This window comes from Bos javanicus, chromosome 3 (genome assembly GCF_032452875.1).
Source record: "Bos javanicus breed banteng chromosome 3, ARS-OSU_banteng_1.0, whole genome shotgun sequence".
NCBI classification, from domain to species: domain Eukaryota; kingdom Metazoa; phylum Chordata; class Mammalia; order Artiodactyla; family Bovidae; genus Bos; species Bos javanicus.
Genome location: NC_083870.1, coordinates 60,168,538 through 60,190,420, shown reverse-complemented (window position 1 = coordinate 60,190,420; position 21,883 = coordinate 60,168,538). Strand labels below are relative to the sequence as shown.

At 36.7% G+C, this 21,883-nt stretch overlaps 1 protein-coding gene across 2 annotated transcripts in view; it reads left to right on the top strand.

Moving 5' to 3' along the window:
* The window catches only part of PRKACB (protein kinase cAMP-activated catalytic subunit beta), a 142,214-nt gene that overhangs the window by 32,426 nt on the left and 87,905 nt on the right, over positions 1-21,883 (top strand). Inside the window, exon 1 of one of the 2 annotated variants that reach the window (XM_061411448.1) lies at positions 21,258-21,631. The exons of the other annotated variant lie outside the window; for it this stretch is intronic. Within the exon in view, the coding sequence (XP_061267432.1) occupies positions 21,448-21,631 (184 nt within the window). The 5' untranslated portion in view covers positions 21,258-21,447. Of the gene's footprint in view, positions 1-21,257; positions 21,632-21,883 lie in introns of those variants that run through there. 2 annotated transcript variants of the gene reach the window in all.

The following is a 21,883-nucleotide window of genomic DNA, read 5'->3' as shown; positions in this document are numbered from 1 at the left end:
CAGGCTTCCCTGTACTCCACTATGTCCTGGAGTTTGTTCAAACTTACGTCCATTGAATCAGTAATGCTATCCAACCATCTCATCTTTCGCCACCATCTTCTCTTTTTGCCTTCAAAACTTTCCCAGCATCAGGGTCTTTTTCAATAAGCCAGCCAAGCATTGGAGCTTCAACTTCAGCATTAGTCCCTCCAATGAGTATTCAGGGTTGATTTCTTTTAAGATTGACTGGTTTGATCTCCTTCCTGTCCAAGGGACTCTCAAGGTCTTCTCTAGTACCACATTTCGAAAGCATCAGTTCTTCAGTACTCTGCCTTCTTTATTGTCCAACTCTCACATCTCTACACGACTACTGGAAAAACCATAGCTTTGACTAGACAGACATTTGTTGGCAAAGTAATGTCTCTGCTTTTTGATATGCTGTCTAGTTTTGTTATAGTTTTCCTTTCAAGAAGCAAGCATCTTCTAATTTCATGGCTGCAGACCATCCTCAGTGATTTTGGAGCCCAAGAAAATAGTCTGTTACTGTTTCCATTGTTTCCCCATCTATTTGCCTTGAAGTGATGGGACTGGATTCCATGATCTTAGTTTTTAGAATGTTGAGTTTTAAGCTGACCTTTTCACTCTCCTCTTTCGCTCTCATCAAGAGGTTCTTTAATTCTTCTTCATTTTCTGCTATTACAATATTACAACACAATAGTTTCAGAAAAATCTTACTTGCACCTTTTGGTATTTGAATGCTTCCAGCATCTAGACATTAAAAGATGATACTAAAATATACTTTGACCTTCCTTAATCTAAGTTAATAATTGCCATATATTATTAACCAAATATGTTAATGTAATACCAGTCTGTATTTTTATAATATTACAAAGCCATTTCACTTACATCATCTTATTTGAGTCACACATAAAACCAATGATATAGTCAGGTAAGGTATTAATGATCTTGTTTTGTGGAAGAGGAAACCAAGAATTGTAGAAAAAACTGACTAGTTTAAAATGTCATAAACCCATCTCTCAGCAAGCATAACAAATCCTAGGTTCTTTAAAATACTCAACGTGAAAGGAGTCAGTTAATTCATAGAAATAACTAATCCTGGTTTCCATAGTTCTTCCCATCTATAGTATTCTCTTCAAATATTCTATTCAGAACGCTTACAAAAAGTAATATCTATCAGCAGTTTTTTAAAATATTATCAAGATGTTTATGGTTATTCAGTGATTAAGTGGATAATCAGCACAGATAATACAACTTTCAACATCTTTTTTCCTATATCGTTTGATCCTGGGTATTTAATCAAATATGTTTTGTTATGTTTGTTTTTATTTCTAGTACAGATGGCCCCCCTGACTTATGATAGTTTGACTTAATAACTTTTCAGCTTTATGATGGTGTAAAAGCATTCATTAGAAACTGTACTTCCAAGTTTTCATATTTTCCCAGCATGGCAATATGCAAATACATATGCGAATACAATACTCTGTCATCATGCTAGCCACCAGCAAGCTGCAGCTCCCAATCAGCCACACCATTGTGAGGGAAAACAACAGACGCACTTACATCTGTTTTGTGCCCATATAACCATTCTGTTTTTTACTTTCAATACCGTATTCAAGAAATTACCTGAGATATTCAATACTTTTTTATACAGTAGGCTTTGTATTAGATGGTTTTGCTTAACTCTAAGTAAATGTAAGTTTTCTGGTAGGCTAGACTATGATGGTTGGTAGGATAAGTGTATTGAATGCATTTTCAGCTTACAGTGGGTTTATTGGGGTGTAACCCTAGTTAGTTGAGGAAGATCTATTATAAAATTCTATTATAAAATTTAAGTGATTTTAATGTCATTTAATAATTTATTTGGTTATTTAATAAGTCAAGCATTGACTCAAACGTATGGCTTGATGAAATCACAGGTTTAAATAAATCATAATATACAATAAGTCCTGAAAATAATTCCAATGGGAAATTCAAAAATAAGTTTATATTTAAAACATAATAGTTTAAAATTCTTCTCACCCTAAGTGTAAACTAGTAAGGGCTCACAGAGTTCTGGCCTATGGATATCTCAGGAACTGTGCCTCCATAAAATTCTGAATGTTTCTATTGCCCAGTTCTGTCTAATAGAACTTTCTCGGATGATGAAAATGTTCTATATCTATATTATTTAAAAGGCAACCACTAACCAAATATGGCTATTCAGCATTTGATGTATAACTAGTGTAATTGAAAATAGAGTTCAATTTTGGTGAATGTTGGTGAATTTTAATTTAGACAGCCACTTGTTGTGACTACCATATTGGACAGTGTATTCTAGACTCAAACGTCTGAATAAAGTAGTTTAAAATCTTGAAAAAGAAATTATAGAATATTTCTCTTTCAATGTAAAAATATGCTTTTTGAGCAATTATATGTTCTTACATTAATATTTCAAGATTCATATAATGTGGATTGTGGATTCAAATCCTCATTTGATGTAGATTAGTAAAATACTATCTTTGTTTCTTGTACTAATTTATCTTATTGCTTACCATTTAGCAAGATTATAAACTTCTTTAGATTGTTATACACTGGGATTTATGTGTTATCTTTAGGTGTTATGGGTAGCTTAAGAATGAAAATATGGAGTATGACCATGAAATTTTGTTTATTTTTTTAAATTTGTTAATTTTAATTGGAGGCTAATTACTTTACAATATTGTAATGGTTTTTGCCATACACTGACATGAATCAGCCATGGGTGTACATGTGTTCTCCATCCTGAACCCCCGCTCCCACCTCCCTCCCTATCCCATCCCTCTGGGTCATCCCAGTGCACCAGCCCTGAGCACCCTGTCTCATGCATCAAACCTAGACTGGTGATCCATTTCACATATGATAATATACATGTTTCAATGCTGTTCCCTCAGATCATCCCACCCTCTCCCTCTCCTACAGAGTCCAATACACTATTCTATACATCTGTGTCTCTTTTGCTGTCTTGCATACAGGGTTATTGTTACCATCTTTCTAAATTCCATATATATGCGTTAGTATACTGTATTGGTGTTTTTCTTTCTGGCTTACTTCACTCTGTATAATAGGCTCCAGTTTCATCCACCTCATTAGAACTGATTCAAATGTGTTCTTTTTAATGGCTGAGTAATATTCCATTGTGTATATGTACCACAGCTGTCTTATCCAGTGGTCTGCCAATGGACATCTAGGTTGCTTCCATGTCCTGGCTATTATAAACAGTGCTGCGATGAACATTGGGGTACACATGTCTCTTTCAATTCTGGTTTCCTCAGTATGTATGCCCAGCAGTGGGATTGCTGGGTCATATGGCAGTTCTGTTTCCAGCTTTTTAAGGAATCTCCACACTGTTCTCCATAGTGGCTGTACTAGTTTGCATTCCCACCGTGTAAGAGGGTTCCCTTTTCTCCACACCCTCTCCAGCATGTATTGTTTGTAGATTTTTGCATAGCAGCCATTCTGACCAGCCTGAGATGGTACCTCATTGTGGTTTTGATTTGGATTTCTCTGATAATGAGTGATGTTGAGCATCTTTTCATGTGTTTGTTAGTCATCTGCATGTCTTCCTTGGAGAAATGTCTGTTTAGTTCTTTGGCTCGTTTTTTGATTGGGTCATTTATTTTTCTGGAATTGAGCTGCAGGAGTTGCTTGTATATTTTTGAGATTAATTCTTTGTCAGTTGCTTCATTTGATGCTGTTTTCTCCATTCTAAAGGCTGTCTTTTCACCTTGCTATAGTTTCCTTCGTTGTGCAAAAGCTTTTAAGTTTAATTAGGTCCCATTTCAGAGAAGGCAATGGCAACCCACTCCAGTACTCTTGCCTGGAAAATCCCATGGACGGAGGAGCTGGTAGGCTGCAGTACGTGGGGTCGCTAAGAGTCGGGCACGACTGAGCGACTTCACTTTCACTTTTCACTTTCATGCACTGGAGAAGGAAATGGCAACCCACTCCAGTATTCTTGCCTGGAGAATCCCAGGGACTGGGGAGCCTAGTGGGCTACCATCTATGGGGTCACACAGAGTTGGACGCAACTGAAGCGACTTAGCAGCAGCAGCAGCAGCAGCAGCAGCAGGTCCCATTTGTTTATTTTTGCTTTTATTTTCATTACTCTGGGAGGTGGGTCATAGAGGATTCTGCTTGTGATTTATGTCAGAGAGTGTTTTGCCTATGTTTTCCTCTAGGAGTTTTATAGTTTCTAGTCTTACATTTAGATCTTTAATCTATTTTGAGTTTATTTTTGTATATGGTGTTAGAAAGTGTTCTAGTTTCATTCTTTTACAAGTGGTTGACCAGTTTTCCCAGCACCACTTGTTAAAGAGATTGTCTTTTCTCCAGAAATTTTGTTTATATATTTGAAAATGTATCAGTTTTCCAGGCATGTAAGTTAATTCCATATTAATGATGGTACCGTCTTTGTTATTAGTAAATTTTATATGCTATATTTTTCAAAGAAATGTATGCATTTAACTTTTTTGTCACATGAAGTACAGTAGCAAAATACTACAGTGTTATTGTGAGTTTATTTAGAGGATATATTTGTTAATTGTACACTGATCAAGGTGGAGCATATTGAAAGTTCAATTGTATCCTTTAAATTACTATTAAAATTAAAAGTGGTGAAATTGCTTGCTAGTACCAATTAAAGTGGAATAAGCATATATAATGCTGTCTATCCTACTGATTACACCTAAACTCATTGAACATAACATGTTGTGTAGTTATGGGAAGATTTTGAAAATAGTAGTAAGCAGATGAGAATGGAAATCCAAATTTGAAGAAAGATACAGTAGTGAATTTCCTTGTTTTTCTGTTTCCTCTCACATATCGCTGTTTAGATTCAAGGTAGTCTGCATCCCAGAACTGAAGCTTTTTCAGGAAGTAACATGTGAGGAAAATTTTTTTTCCATATCCTGTCTCTAAGTAACACTGCACTCCTGTGGCAGTGGCGGGAACAACAGCCACTGTACAGCTGCCTAAAGCTCTCAGAGAGAATGAGATGACAGAATTAGTATAGAAGGTCCAAAGAATTTTTTAAATGTAAATAACAGAAAATCAATAATTTTAAAAGAACAGAGCTTTAGAAACTGTGGGACAATAGAAAAATATCTAATATACATGTCATTTGGTGACTGAAAGTTATGCACAACCTGAAAGTTGAGAATTATGTCTTATTTAGCAGACAAAACTGAGGACTTAAATCTGGGACAAGCCTCTCAGATAGCTCTGAGAGACTGCTCTGAAGAGGTAAGGGAGGAGCCAGGACATATAAGAATTTTTGCAACAAAGGCCAGGCAGTAGGAACATCAAAAGATTCCTGTTAAAGAAAACCAGGCATCTCTAGTTAATGATGTAGTGCTTTTCTATGTATGTGAAGATGAAAAGTCTGGGCTTATTGAATCATTCCTTTGACATACACCTCAGCTATCTGGGGCCTGTGCTGTCTTCTCAGGGTTCACCACTTGAGGGTGGTTATAGTGGCTCATGGCTTGGTGGCAGGCATCCTGTTTCTATCCGAGTTTCCTCAGGGCTCACTGGAGGGGCAGCTATATGTGATGGCTTGATGGCTGCAATGTCCTTTGTGTATTGAGATGGCAGGCACAATTTTTTCATTGACACATTAAAATTATAGTAGGAGAGGAAAAAGATTAATGCAGAAAAAAATGAAGAAATATGTCTTAAAATTCCCCAAATTTGGCAAAACATAATTTAAAAATTTAAGAAGCTCAAGAAAATCACACCCAAATACATCGTAGTGAAATTACTAAAACCAAGGATAATTTTTCACCAGAAGTTTTGCTCTAAAAGAAATGGTAGATGAAGTTATTCAGGCAGAAAAGAAAAAATACCAGAGAAAAATTTAGAACTTCATGAAAGGACAAGGAGCAACAGAAATGGTAAATATCTGGATAAATGTAACAGACTGTTTTTCTCTTGGGTTGATTGAACTATGATGGTTGAAATAAAAAATTATAATGTCTTATGGGATCTCCAATGTATGTTGATGTATAAACATGACAACTGCAATATAAAGGAAGAATTTAAAGGAAACCAAATGTTTATAAGACTCATAAATTTCACTTGAAGTAAAATTTTAATCTAAGTAGACTATGAGAAGTGAAGTATGTATATTGTAATCTCTAGAAAAACACCAAAAAAAAACCCCCAACTATATAAATGTGCAGTATTCAAGCAAGAAAGAATGCAAGAACAAGGAAACAGGAATAAAAGAGGAAGGAAAGAGACTTCTAGTTTCAGCTCTGATGGTATTACAAAGCTAGAAGTCATCACTCCTTTTTTTTTTTTTCTTTTTAAATTTTTAAAGAGCTTTTATTTATTTTTGGTTAGGTTAGATCTCACACACATGGTGTGTGAGATCTTAGTTCCTCAACCAGGGATCAAACCTATGCCCCCTGCAGTGGAAGCACAGAGTCTTAACCAGTGAACCATCACTCCTGATCTTACAAGAGCTGCCACCAACCTGAAATCTGGAGTGAGGCAAATCCAGAGACTTGCAGCAAAGATGAGCTTACGAAGTTGAGAGCAGAAGCCACTGGAGCCATACATCATCATTAGGACATTTAAATGATAATATTATTAAGTTTCTGGAGGCTGAGTATGGACTTGCATGAGAGTGTAAAACTTGTGAGAGCAAGTCTTTGGAATCAAAAGAAAATGGTAAACGTAAAAAAAAAAAATACAGTAACAGAAATAAATGTTTTGATGGGTTCATCAACAGATTGGACAGAACAGAGGAAAGTATCAATGAGGCTGAAGATTGGTTGATAGAAACTGTCTAAATTGAAGTACAATGAGAAAAAAGAATGGAAAGAAACCCAGAATAGAACATCCAAGGATTATGGGACAGTTTTGAAAAGTGTAACATACAGCATAATTGGAATACCAGAAGGAGAAGTAAAAGCAGCAAAAGAAATTTTTGAAGTGATAATGGCAGAGAAAGTGTTACAAAATTAATGATAGACATCAAAATACAGGCCCAGGAAGCCTAGTTTGAAAGTATCAAGCAAAGTAAATACCAAAATAACTACACTTGGGCACATCATTAAATACTGCAGAAAACCAAAGACTAAAAGAGTCTTGAAAGAAGTCAGAGGAGATGGAAAAAAACTTATTTGAAGAATCACAGAATAAGAATTATGGCAGGCTTCTCATCACTATGCAGGCAAGAAGAGAGGGCAGTAAAATATTTAAGAGGAGAAAGAAAAAACCCACTAACCTATAATTAATTTTATATCCAGTGAAATTATCCTTCAAAAGTGAAGGACAGAGACTCTCTCAGACAAACAAAAATGAAGGCTATTCATTGCCAGCAGATCTGTCTTGCAAAAATTGTAAAAGTTCTTCATGGAGAACAAAAATTACATAGGTTAGAAATTTGGATGTACATAAAGAAAGGAAAAGTATTGGATAAAAGTGAAGGTAAAATAAAAATCTTTTCTTATTCATCATTGCTCTAAAAGGCAACTGTTTAATAATGGTAACAATATACAGGGTGATTCTAGCATATGGCTAAGGGAGATGAATGACAGCAGTGTCATAAGGGATAAGAGAAAGGACTTGGGAATACACTGTTAGAATGTAGCTGCACTACAAATGAAGCAATATACTGTTATTTAAAGATGGGCTTAATTCAGTTAAAAATGTATATTGCAAACACTAGGACAACAACTAAAAAATTCTGAAAAGAAGTATAATTGATGTGTTGAGAGGAGATTAAAATTGTATAAAACGTCAAATAAAATCAGAGGAAGCAGAAAAATAGGGGAAAAAAAGAAAAGTGCTACAAGAAGTAGGAAACAGTTACAAACAACAGTGAATATTAATCTATTTCAACAGTCACTTTAAATGTGAATGGTATAAATACATCAAAAGAGATTGTCAGAGTGGATTAAAAAACAAGACCCTCATGTATAAAAAAAGAAGACCCAGCTATCTGTTGCTTGTAAGAAATTCACTTTAAATACAAGGAATCAGGTAAAAAGTGTCAGGTTGTTATATTTCTCTCTCTTGGATCTTGTCTCCTCCTAACAAAGATTTGGAAGGCTAGACCACTTGTAGCTCAAAGAGGCAGGATTTGTATTAAGTGGGCAGCAGGCTGTGTTCCTAGGACAAGCTGCTGCTGCTGCTGCTAAGTCGCTTCAGTCGTGTCCAACTCTGTGTGACCCCATAGATGGCAGCCCACCAGGCTCCCCCGTCCCTGGGATTCTCCAGGCAAGAACACTGGAGTGGGTTGCCATTTCCTTCTCCAATGCATGAAAGTGAAAAGTGAAAGTGAAGTTGCTCAGTCCTGTCCGACTCCTAGCGACCCCATGGACTGCAGCCCACCAGGCCCCTCCGTCCATGGGATTTTCCAGGCAAGAGTACTGGAGTGGGTTGCCGTTGCCTTCTCCTAGGACAAGCTAGTTACAGCTTAGTTACAGGTCAACTGGGCAGCAGGCTACCACGAGGCAAGGGCACAGTGGCCCAGGAGGCAGCTCCGTGTCTTCTTGGCTCCCCCTTTTATACTTTTTGTCTCCTCCCCATGGTTCCTGATTGGTTACACTGTATGCAAAATAGGGGATGGGTACCAGTGTTCACCTGATTGGTTACAGCCAGGACTAGTCACAGGAGAGGGTGTGTTTTCCCAGTTTAGGTCCTATGCAAATAGGGGTTGGTACCAGCATTCACCTGACTGGTTATACCCATGACCACAGGTTCTCATTCAGGTTCTAGATTCCCCTCTTATAGGCTTGTTCTCCATTTGTGTGATTGCACTGTCTTGGACTCCATTTTTTTTTTATCTACCTGACAAAAGAAAATGAAAGGAGAAAAGATATGCCATGTTATCGCTAACCAAAAGTTACTTGGATTACCTATATTAATTTTAGACAAAGCATATTTTAGAACAATGAAAATTATGAGGAATACAAAGGAACATTATATAATGATTTGGTGGTCAGTTCTCCAAGTTTTAACAATTCTAAAAATTAGCTTTTAACAACAGAGTGTCAAAATACATGAGGCAAAAGCAGATAGAATTGAAAGGAAAAATAGACAGATGCACTATTACAGTTGGAGACTTAGATCCCTGTTTTGATACTTGATATGCCAAGCAGGCATAAAAATCAGTAAGTATGTTGATGACCTACAACACTATCAATTAGTCAACTTGAGCTAATAACATGTATAGAATATGCCAACAACATATTTAACAGAATGTAGATTTTGTCGTTTCAACAGAATCTACATTCTTCTCCAACTTGCATGGAAAATTCACCAAGATAGAGCACATTATGGGCTGTATACCACACCTTGAAAGTTTAAAAAATAGTACTCATGCAAAGTATATTTGTAGATCACAATGGAACTGAATGAAAAACTGATTATAAAAAGTAAGCTAGAAAAATTTCCAAATACTTGGAAGTTAATTACAGACCATACGTCTAAGTAACACATGGGTCAAAAGACGAGGTCTTGAGAAATTTTAAAAAAACTTTTGAACTAATTTATTATAAAAATACAACTTATCAAAATTTGGGGGATTTAGAAAAAGCAGTACTTAGAAGGCAATTTATAACCTTGAATGCATGCACTGGAAAAAATAATCATCTAAATTCACTAAAGATGGCATATAAGCATATGAAAAGATGCTTAACTTTATTTGTTACTACGGATTTGAAAGTTAAAACAACAATGAGATACCACTGTACATCTTTTAGAATTAGAATAATTAAACACACACACACACACACAACTGCAAATTCCTGACAAGGATGCAGAGCAATAGGAACTTTTTAGCGCTTCAGTTCAGTTCAGTCGCTCAGTCTTGTCCAACTCTTTGTGACCCCATGGACTGGAGCACGCCAGGCCTCCCTGTGCATCACCAACTCCCGGAGTTTACACAAACTCATGTCCATTGAGTTGGTGATGCCATCCAACCATCTCATCCTCTGTTGTCCCTTTCTCTTCCTGCCCCCAGTCTTTCCCAGCATCAGGGTCTTTTCGAATGAGTCAGCTCTTCGCATCAGGTGGCCAAAGTACTGGAGTTTCAGCTTCAACATCAGTCCTTCCAATGAACACCCAGGACTGATCTCCTTTAGGATGGACTGCTTGGGTCTCCTTGCAGTCCAAGGAACTCTCAAGAGTCTTCTCCAACACCACAGTTTAAAAACATCAATTCTTCAGCGCTCAGCTTTCTTTATAGTCCAACTCTCACATCCTTACATGACTACTGGAGAAACCATGACCTTGATTAGATGGACCTTTGTTGGGAAAGTAATGTCTCTGCTTTTTAATATGCTGTCTAGGTTGGTCATAACTTTCCTTCCAAGGAGCAAGCCTCTTTTAATTTCATGGCTGCAGTCACCATCTGTAGTGATTTTGGAGCCCAAAAAAATGAAGTCAGCCACTGTTTCCCCATCTGTTTGCCATGAAGTGATGGGACCGGATGCCATGATCTTCGTTTTCTGAATGTTGAGCTTTAAGCCAATTTTTTCACTCTCCTCTTTCGCTTTCATCAAGAGGCTCTTTAGTTCCTCTTCACTTTCCGCCATAAGGGGGGTGTCATCTGAATATCTGAGGTTATTGATGTTTCTCCCAGCAAACTTGATCCTAGCTTGTGCTTCTTCCAGTCCAGCGTTTCTCATGATGTACTCTGCATATAAGTTAAATAAGCAGGGTGACAATATACAGCCTTGATGTACTCCTTTTCCTATTTGGAACCAGTCTGTTGTTCCATGTCCACTTCTAACTGTTGCTTCCTGACCTGCATATAGGTTTCTCAAGAGGCAGGTCAGGTGGTCTGGTATTCCCATCTCTTTCAGAATTTCCCACAGTCTGTTATGATCCACACAGTCAAAGGCTTTGGCATAGTCAATAAACCAGAAATAGACGTTTTTCTGGACATTTCTTGCTTTTTTGATGATCCAGTGGATTTTGGCAATTTGGCCTCTGGTTCCTCTGCCTTTTCTAAAGCCAGCTTGATCATCTGGAAGTTCATTTTTATTGCTAGTAGTAATGAAAAGTGGTATAGCCATTTTGGCAATTTCTTGGAAAGCTAAACATAGTCGTTCTACAATCTAGCAGTCACACTCCTGGGAATTTATTACAGAGATTTAAATACTATGTTCACACAACAACCTGCACATGAAAGATGGTGGCAGTGTTATTCATGATTGCTGAAAACTAGAAGCAACCGAAATATCCTTCAGTAGGTAAACGTATAAACAAGCTGTGGTATATCCATATAATGGAAAATTATTCAATGATTATTAACAAATGAACTGTAAAGGCACAAAAAGATACGTACAAATTTTAAATGCATACTGCTAAGTGATTACAGTCTGAGAGATTCTATGGAGTATGATTTGAGTTAAATGACATTCTGGAAAAGGCAAATTTCTGGTAATTATAAAAAAAAAGTCAGGAGGTGCCAAAGATAGGGATGCGTTGGAGATTTATTAATACTAAGGTGGTAGTTTATTCTGTATGATGCATAATTGTGGATACATGACAGTATGTATTTATTCAAACCTATAGCTTTTGAAGTACAAAGAGTAAACTTTAATGTACGCAAAATTAAAAAGAAATCATTTAATAGGCTGAGGAATCCAAGAATGAAAGGCAAAATGTGAGAAAACATTCTAACTGTATTACAAATGTGTGAAACAGCTTCACTAAACATGATACAGTAGGTGCTGACCTAAGTAAATTTGGAAGTAAGTAGAGTCTCTAATAGCAGAGGCTAAAGAAACTGCATAGTAGTGTACTCTGGTTGATAAAGTTGTTTCCCATGGGGATAACGTTTTTAACTGGATCAGATTCACAATGCTGGTGTTGCCATGTGTGTATACTGAAATTAAACAAGTAAGTAAATGGATGGCTCATGGTGGAAGCCAAGTTTCACTATTGAAGTGGGAGTTTTCAGGTAAGCAAGGGAGGAAGCTAAAATGAATTGTAGAGTAATGAATTAGAGTTAGCAGTACCAGGAAGAACTTATGTTTATCTTACTTTAGATGTAGGTGGTTACATATAGAAATATTTATAAAAATGGATATACATATATGTTAGTATTCACATACATTTCTCTCTTTCACAGCTAAGAGGGCCTGGAAGCAACAACATCCCAGTAGCTGTAAGCACACCTAGTTTGAAAGTCTTGATTTCTAATACTATGCTCTAGTAAAGGAAGTAGGGCTTATTGGAGAAATGACTGATTTGGGGACTGGAGCAGTAAGTACAGAAAATGAGCATGGCCCATTTTATAGTGACTTAGCAGCAGCGGCAGCATTTTATAGTGGTAGAAAATAAGTAAGTGCTCAAATACGCATGCATGCACATGTGTGTATGCACACACGATTACGTGTCAAAAGACATAGAGGCAATTGAGTTTCCAGTGCTCAAAGCTTGAGTAATTTTAACAACAAAATAATGTAGTATTGGATTAGGGTCCAAAGTATAGAATAAATATCCATGAGTTCATGTTGATGTTAATAAGTGATTGAATAAATAAATAGGCAGAAGAGATACATTTCCCAGGCAGAATTCCACTATGCCTTCAATGAGATAGTATAACTCCCTATTCTTGAAGTGTGCCCTGGGCATAGTGAGTTTATTTCAAAGAGTACAGTATGGAAAGAAACGGGGAAAAGTAATTATAAGTGAAGTCACCTGGTAACTACTTCAGCTAGGTGATCAATGCATCCAGGTCAGCATCCACAGTGATAAGCCTTGTTGATAGTATATAGCTTTGATATGATATAAATGCAACTTTGCTTCTGTTGTCCTCTTCCTCTTATTAAGAACCATAACCCTAGCTAATCATAAAAAAAAAAATCACACAAATACCAACAGAGGTATACTCTACAACATACATGACCAAAGCTGAAAATTGTCAAGATCATCAAAGCAAGGAGAGTTGGAGAAACCATCACAGCCAAGAAGTGCCTAAGGAGACTTGAACACTAAATGTAATGCAGTATCCTAGAGGAGATCCTGGAACAGGAAAGGAAATTAGGTAAAAACTGAAAAAGGAAATCTGAGTAAACTTTGGACTTTAGTAACAATACGGTATTAATATTGGTTTATTAACTGTACAAATCTACCATGTTAATGTGAGATGTTGATAATAATGGAAACTGATGTTGGGTATATGGTACCTGTCTGTACTAGTATCTTAGCAATTTTTTCTGTAAATCTAAAACTACTCTAAAATAAGTTTCAGTTCAGTTCAGTTCAGTCGCTGAGTCGTGTCCGACTCTTTGCGACCCCATGAATCGCAGCACGCCAGGCCTCCCTGTTCATCACCAACTCCCAGAGTTCACTCAGACTCACGTCCATCGAGTCAGCGATGCCATCCAGCCATCTCATCCTACATCGTCCCCTTCTCCTCCTGCCCCCAATCCCTCCCAGCATCAGAGTTTTTTCCAATGAGTCAACTCTTCGCATGAGGTAGCCAAAGTGCTGGAATTTCAGCTTTAGCATCATTCCTTCCAAAGAAATCCCAGGGCTGATCTCCTTCAGAATGGACTGGTTGGATCTCCTTGCAGTCCAAGGCACTGTCAAGAGTCTTCTCCAACACCACAGTTCAAAAGCATCAATTTTTCGGCGCTCAGCCTTCTTCACAGTCCAACTCTCACATCCATACATGACCACAGGAAAAACCATAGCCTTGACTAGACGGACCTTTGTTGGCAAAGTAATGTCTCTGCTTTTGAACATGCTGTCTAGGTTGGTCATAACTTTCCTTCCAAGGGGTAAGCGTCTTTTAATTTCATTGCTGCAGTCACCATCTGCAGTGATTTTGGAGCCCAGAAAAATAAAGTCTGACACTGTTTCCACTGTTTCCCCACCTACTTCCCATGAAGTGATGGGACCGGATGCCATGATCTTCGTTTTCTGAATGTTGAGCTTTAAGCCAACTTTTTCACTCTCCTCTTTCACTTTCATCAAGAGGCTTTTGAGTTCCTCTTCACTTTCTGCCATAAGGGTGGTATCATCTGCATATCTGAGGTTATTGATATTTCTCCTGGCAATCTTGGTTTCCAGCTTGTGCTTCATCCAGCCCAGCATTTCTCATGATGTACTCTGCATGTAAGTTAAATAAGCAGGGTGACAATATACAGCCTTGACGTTCTCCTTTTCCTATTTGGAACCAGTCTGTTGTTCCATGTCCAGTTCTAACTGTTGCTTCCTGACCTGCATATAGGTTTCTCAAGAGGCAGGTCAGGTGGTCTGGTATTCCCATCTCTTTCAGAATTTTTCACAGTTTATTGTGATCCACACAGTCAAAGGCTTTGGCATAGTCAGTAAAGCAGAAATAGATGTTTTTCTGGAACTCTCTTGCTTTTTCCATGATCCAGCGGATGTTGGCAATTTGATCTCTGGTTCCTCTGCCTTTTCTAAAGCCAGCTTGAACATCTGGAAGTTCATGGTTCATGTATTGCTGAAACATGGCTTGGAGAATTTTGAGCATTACTTTACTAGCATGTGAGATGAGTGCAATTGTGTGGTAGTTTGAGCATTCTTTGGTATTGCCTTTCTTTGGGATTGGAATGAAAACTGACCTTTTCCAGTCCTGTAGCCACTGCTGAGTTTTCCATATTTGCTGGCATATTGAGTGCAGCACTTTCACAGCATCATCTTTCAGGATTTGAAATAGCTCAACTGGATTCCATCACCTCCACTAGCTTTGTTAGTAGTGATGCTTTCTAAGGCCCACTTGACTTCACATTCCAGGATGTCTGGCTCTAGGTGAGTGATCACACCAACGTGATTATCTTACTCAGCCATAAAAAGGAACATATTTGAGTCAGTTCTAATGAGATGGACAAACCTATAGCCTATTATACAGAGGTGAAGTAAGTCAGAAAGAGAAAGATAAATATCGTATACTACTGCATATATATGGAATCTAATAAGATGGAATTGATAAATTTATTTGTAGCACAACAATGGAGAAACAGACATAGGGAACAGACTTATGGACATGGGGAAAAGGGGAGGAAGAAGAGGGTGAGATGTATGGAGAGAGTAACATGGAAACTTACAATACCATAAATAAAATAGATATCTAATGGGAATTTGCTGTATGACTCAGGGAGCTCAAATAGGGACTCTGAAACAGTCTAGAGGGATATGATGGGGGAGGAGATGGGAGGGAAATTCAAGAGGGAGTGGACATATGTAAATCTATGGCTGATTCATGTTGATATTTGGCAGAAAACAATTAGGTTCTGTAAATCAATTATCCTTCTAATAAAAAAAGATAAAAATTCAATAAAAGAATCCTCTATTTTATGCAGCCTTTCTTAATCTGATGTCAAAATCATGCAAAGACTGTACATAAAAATAAAACTTCAAAACAATATATCTTGTAAACATATACCAATCTTTAATAAAATATTACTAAATTGAATTCAGTGATTTAGAAAAAGAATAGTACACCAAGACCAAGAGGTATTTATGTTGGGAATTCAAGTCTGGTTTCAGTTCAGTTCAGTTCAGTTGCTCAGTCGTGTCCGACTCTTTGCAACCCCATGAATCACAGCACGCCAGGCCTCCCTGTCCATCACCAACTCCCTGAGTTCACCTAGGCTCACGTCCATCGAGTCAGCGATGCCATCCGGCCATCTCATCCTCCATCGTCCCCTTCTCCTCCTGCCCCCAATCCCTCCCAGCATCAGAGTTTTTTCCAATGAGTCAACTCTTCGCATGAGGTGGCCAAAGTACTGGAGTTTCAGCTTTAGCATCATTCCTTCCAAAGAAATCCCAGGGCTAATCTCCTTCAGAATGGACTGGTTGGATCTCCTTGCAGTCCAAGGGACTCTCAAGAGTCTTCTCCAACACCACAGTTCAAAAGCATCAATTCTTCGGTTCTCAGCCTTCTTCACAGTCCAACTCTCACATCCATACATGACCACAGGAAAAACCATAGCCTTGACTAGACGGACCTTTGTTGGCAAAGTAATGTCTCTGCTTTTGAATATGCTGTCTAGGTTGGTCATAACTTTCCTTCCAAGGAGTAAGCGTCTTTTAATTTCATGGCCGCAGTCACCATCTGCAGTGATTTTGGAGCCCCCCAAAATAAAGTCTGACACTGTTTCCACTGTTTCTCCATCTATTTCTCATGAAGTGATGGGACCGGATGCCATGATCTTCGTTTTCTGACTGTTTGAAAATTAGTAACTGTTATCCACCATATTAGCAGACTAAAGAAGACTAAAGCCATATGATCAAACCAACAAATGTGAAAAACCATTTAATAAAATTCATCCTTTTTATATAAAAGCACTCAGCTAACTAGGATTACAAGTGAAGTTCTTTATCTCAGTACGGAGCATCTACAAAAAATTTCTACAGCTCACATCAAAATTAATGATGAGAAACTGAACCCTTTGTTCCTAAGATTGGGAATAAGGCAAGAATGTTCAGTCTTACCACTTGTTTAATGTGTTCCCGGAAGTCCTAGGCAGTACAGTATGGCAAGAAAAGTAAATAACAAAGGAATTAAAAAGGAAAAATAAACCAAACTGTATCTGTTCAAAGGTAACAATTTTCTACAAAGAAAATCTCAAGCAATCTACAAAAGGAAAAGATCCCCAAAGCTTAATAAGTGGGTTTAGCCATGTTCCAGTACACAAGGTTAGCATACAAAAATAAGTCATATTTCAATATACTAACAACGAACAACTGCAAACATCTTTCAAAGTACCACTTATAATAGCTCCAATTCAAGAGCAGTAAGTACTTAAGTATAAGACTGACAAAATATGTACAGGATCTGTATGCTGAAAAATATAAAACATTGATGAAGGAAACCAAAGGCCCTGAAAAATGAGATACGATATGATCATGGATTGAAAGACTCAACCTATTGTTATCATTTCTCTCAATAAACAATCTCAATTAAGTTCTAGCAACATTCTTTTTGTAGACATGGACAAACTTTTAAAATTTATATAGAGAAGTTAAGAAACTATAATAGCCAAAACAATTTACAAAAAAATGTTGAAAGATTTATACAATCAGTTTGAAGACTTAACTTAAAAGATACAGTACCCAACACAGTATCCCACTGATGAAAGAACTGGCACATAGGTCAGTAGAACAATGTAGAAAATCTAGAATAGACCTACTCAGTTATGGGTAACTGATTTTTGACAAAGGTGCAAAGACAATTTGATTGTACATGTATATATAAATTGTGGTAAGTCCATACAGTGGAGTACTAGTCAATAAAAAATTAGTAAGCTATTGAAAAACACAACATGGATGAACCTCTGTTGTTATGCTGTGCTAAATGCAATCAGCCAGTCTTAAATAGTTGAATTCACTTATAAAAGGTATGAATCCATTTTGGGAAAGGCAAAACTATTACTCCAAAACCTTTGTTTGTATAGCAGGGGTCATGGTCATATCATTTCCTCTCTGCCTGCAGCAGATATATTATTTACATATCAAATATGCTTCCGTGTTTGTTTGTTTTTTTAATTTAACCTTCAAACTCTAAAGTATATAGTTCTACTTGGCCCCAACATGATTATAAACATAAATGTGGACAGTGAAATTGCATGGCTAATAAGGTAACCATCTGAATGAACATTTTCTCGTAGCAGAATCTCAGACTTTGAAAACTATTTCCATCTCCTACTAGCCGTTAATCTCTACTTCCCTACCCTTGTTTGAAAAAGTCTTTACTGTGGGAATCATTTTGTCAGTACAGATAACCTTGATGGGGTCTCACAGAGTCGGACACGACTGAAGCAACTTAGCAGCAGCAGCAGCAGGAAGCAGAGGACATAGGTGACTTTTGGCAAGTCACTTAATATTTTATATGTTTGTTTTCTAATCTTAAAATAAGGATAATAATACCTGTCCTGTTTGCTTCTTTTGAAATCAGTGGAAACCATTTTATATGTTGTAAAAGGTTTTTGTAAATGTAAGGTATCATCATTACTATTATTAAACATCAGAAATAAAGCAATATTTTGTGATATGGCAATCAAAGGAGGTTCAACTCTGAAAATTATTATGAATTTTAGAATTAATGCAGAATGAATAATAAAGATTTTATAACTTCTAGGTTGATTACTCTCTAGTTTTATTATCGTAGTGAAAGTGTTAGTCGCTTAGTCATGTCAGACTCTTTGTGATCCCATGGTCTGTCCATGGGATTCTCCAGGCGAGAATGCTGGAGTGGTTTGCCTTCTCTTCTCCAGGAGATCTTCCCGACCCAGGGATCAAACCCAGGTCTCCAGCAATGCAGGCAGATTCTTTACCATCTGAGCTACCAGGGAAGCCCTGGTATAATTTATTATCATACGTTATTTAAACTATTAATAGAATAGAAGATATGTTGTTACAGCAAGTTTTGGGTAGATGGCTAGACATCTTAGCACAAATTCAGGTTATGAAGATACTATCAGGGTAACAAGAAAAATACTTCTTAAGATTAATTTGAATTATGAAGAAATTCAGTTTTAGTTAAAGCTGTAGTTATTTCTTTCTAGCAGTAGATGACAGTAGAGTTCTTTGTAGTAAGAATCAAATTGCCTAAGTACTTATATAACAACAGCTTCCTGGTCACATTACTATATATAGAAATACTGCTGGAAGGACTAAAGATTTTGCTTTCTATAAGGACTTTGTAACAGATAAAAAAGAGTTTTATTGAAGAAAAAGGATAAATTTTAAATGTTGAAGATTACTCCCTTCTCTGCTTCCTCCACCTCCTCCCCCTCCTTCCTATGGTAATTTTGTTATAAAGTTTATACATTGCTTTAAATAAATTAATCTGAGTGTTATAATTAGAAATCTGGAATATTTGTACAAAACTCCAGCAATGTTGGATCTGTCTAGCTAGACGTGTTAAAAACAAATATTTTGGGCTGAAATATTAGAATTAGCTTGTACTTTTGGCAAGGGAATACTGTGAGTGTAATATTTGGGGAGGTTCATATGTCAGAGATGAGTGATTGCAAGGAGTGGCTGGAAGAAGGGAAAAGAAGTTATTTTAGAAATCCACATTTGCACTAATAAAAATGAAACTCAAAGAATGAATAAAATTTTGTAACAGATTAAATAGAGAAGTTAAATGACATTACTTCCATTGCTGTTGTCTCTCTATATAAACAGCTAGGTGGTTGTTGGATAATTTACAAATATGATCCTATCATAAGTAAAATATTTTCAAGTGTTTGATTCTACTTAGACCTTTAACTTATTAAAAATGAATGAATACTTTTATATGTATGTTTATTATGTAATATGTGCATTGCACAATTTGAGACATAAATTTATAAACAAATTTTAACATAAAATTCCAAGATTATTGGAAACAGTGGAGAGAGCAGTTTACTTTTCCAGGAAATGTGTGGGAAACATTCCATGAAGAGGTGACATCTTTGCTGAGCCTTGAGGATGAATAGAATTTATCCCAAGAAAGCAAGTGAAAGATTCAGGAATTTTATCCACTTTACACCCATAAAGAGACAGCTCATAGTCTGCTAAGCTAAGTCACTTCAGTCGTGTCTGACTCTGTGCTACCCCATAGACAGCAGCCCACCAGGCTCCCCCGTCCCTGGGATTCTCCAGGCAAGAACACTGGAGTGGGTTGCCATTTCCTTCTCCAATGCATAAAAGTGAAAAAGGAAAGTGAAGTCGCTCAGTCCTATCTGACTCTTAGCGACCCCATGGACTACAGCCTACCAGGCTCCTCCATCCATGGGATTTTCCAGGCAAGAGTACTGGAGTGGGGTGCCATTGCCTTCTCTAATAGTCTATAGATGTTTATTAAAGACTGTAGACACCTGTTGATGGTGTGTTTTGTGTAAAGTCGGTTGTTAATAAAGAAATTATCTATTATATACACACATTTCTCAGAAAGCTACAATTTAAGAAGTTTGGTCTTGTAGATACTGTTGCCTGTTTGTTTAGATTGGTACTAATTTTATTGCACAAAATAAAATGTACACAAATGAGCTCTTTCTTGGCAAAATGCATTAGTCAGTGTTTCCTTTGTATGCGTGTGTGTGTGTGTGTGTGTGTGTGTGTGTGTGGTATCCTAATTTGATTACATATTATTCCTTTTTATTCTGCTTGTCATTATTGTTTCAATTTATTTTGTTTGCTAAGCAGTAGGCAGGAAATCATAAGATTTTTTGATAGATTACTTTTTTATAATTTATTTATTTTTTAATTGAAGGATAATTGCTTTACAGAATTTTGTTGTTTTCTGTCAAACCTCAACATGAATCAGCCATAGGTATACACATATTCCCTCCCTCTCGAGTCACCCTTCCATCTCCCATTTGATTTTTTTTAAAAGATCTTTCCTTTCCCTCCTTCCTCCCCCCTTATCATCCTTAAATAAAAATGTCACAAGGCAAATACCCCGAATCATTTTTAAATGTCACAGGTTACTTTTTTGTGCAAATGGACAGTTTACTTTTACCTGAAGGAGCTGTTTCAAAGTGAGATCCCTAAATCAAGAGATCAGGTAAGAGCAATCCTCAGTGTCAAGTCTAGAAATTAACATATCTCAGTCAACTAGAAGGATTTTTTTCCTCTCAATTGAAATTTCTTGCTGTGACTGATTTTATATATTTTAAATCTTAATATTTTTTCAAATCATAGAATGTTTTAAAATGTACTGCTGATGTCCACTTGTCAGCAAATTATGTTTGGTAAGCAAAGAATCCCAGGGACAGAGGAGCCTAGTGGGCTGCCGTCTATGGGGTCACACAGAGTCGGACATGACTGAAGCGACTTAGCAGCAGCAGCAGCAACTACCATACTAAGTTTTTGTAATTTCTGTATGTATTAGATTTAAGTCAGTGAGTTAGCAATGTTGAGGTTTTTTAAATTATAGTTCACATTTTTTTCATTAAAAGTTATGTTTGTTTTTTAATGTTTTGCAATATCTGTTCCATACCAGTTTTCAATGAAAAGTTAACTGTTTATAAGGATCTATAAAGTCTATACTAGTCTGTATTAGCTGATTTGCTGGGGGAAAAAACCATACAATCTTTTAAACATTATATTCAGAGAGTGGTTTGACCTTCAGTTATTTATATAGGGTTGTAATGTATGTTTAAATAGTTTTTCTTTTTAAAATTTTTTTCAGCTTATTATTTATATTTAAAGCTTTATATTTAATGTTCTCATTAACCTGTGTGTTAGTATTAAAACACTCAAACATAGACCCTTTTAGGATGATATTGCAAGTCTTTAAAATCTTCATCTCTAGTTGGACAGTTTTAAGGCTCAGTAATGTGCTGTTTTATATTAACAGGAAACAGAACAGCAGTAGTGGTTTGAATACTCTGCAAACAGGAAGTTTGACACATGCATAGCTCTTAGCTTCTGTGTAAGTAGTTGTTGAGCTCCTTCTGGAAATATTTTCAGTTACGATAAGTTAAGTGTAAATACACATGAATGGCAGCTTACAGAGAAGTACCCTGTAACCAATATACAGGTACTACTGCTCTTCAGAAATTGGAAGGTTTTGCTAGCCGATTATTTCATAGACACTCCAAAGGTACTGCACATGATCAGAAAACAGCTCTGGAAAATGACAGCCTTCATTTCTCTGAACATACTGCCTTATGGGACAGATCAAGTAAGTTTTATTTTTGTTTTTTGATACATTGTAACTAGAAGCTAAAATACTAATTGGAGTTTTAGAATCACTCAGAGAACTATGGGGGTGTTTTTTAGTTGTCTTTTTTGTAATTTGCACAAATATATTTTGCAAGGTAAAGTTGAAAAAAATCCACAAAAACTTGATTATAAATTGAGCTGAATCATATAGCTCATGGTTTTGTTTTAAATACAATCAGTTAAATTGAGTATCAGTGGGAAAATTTTCTGC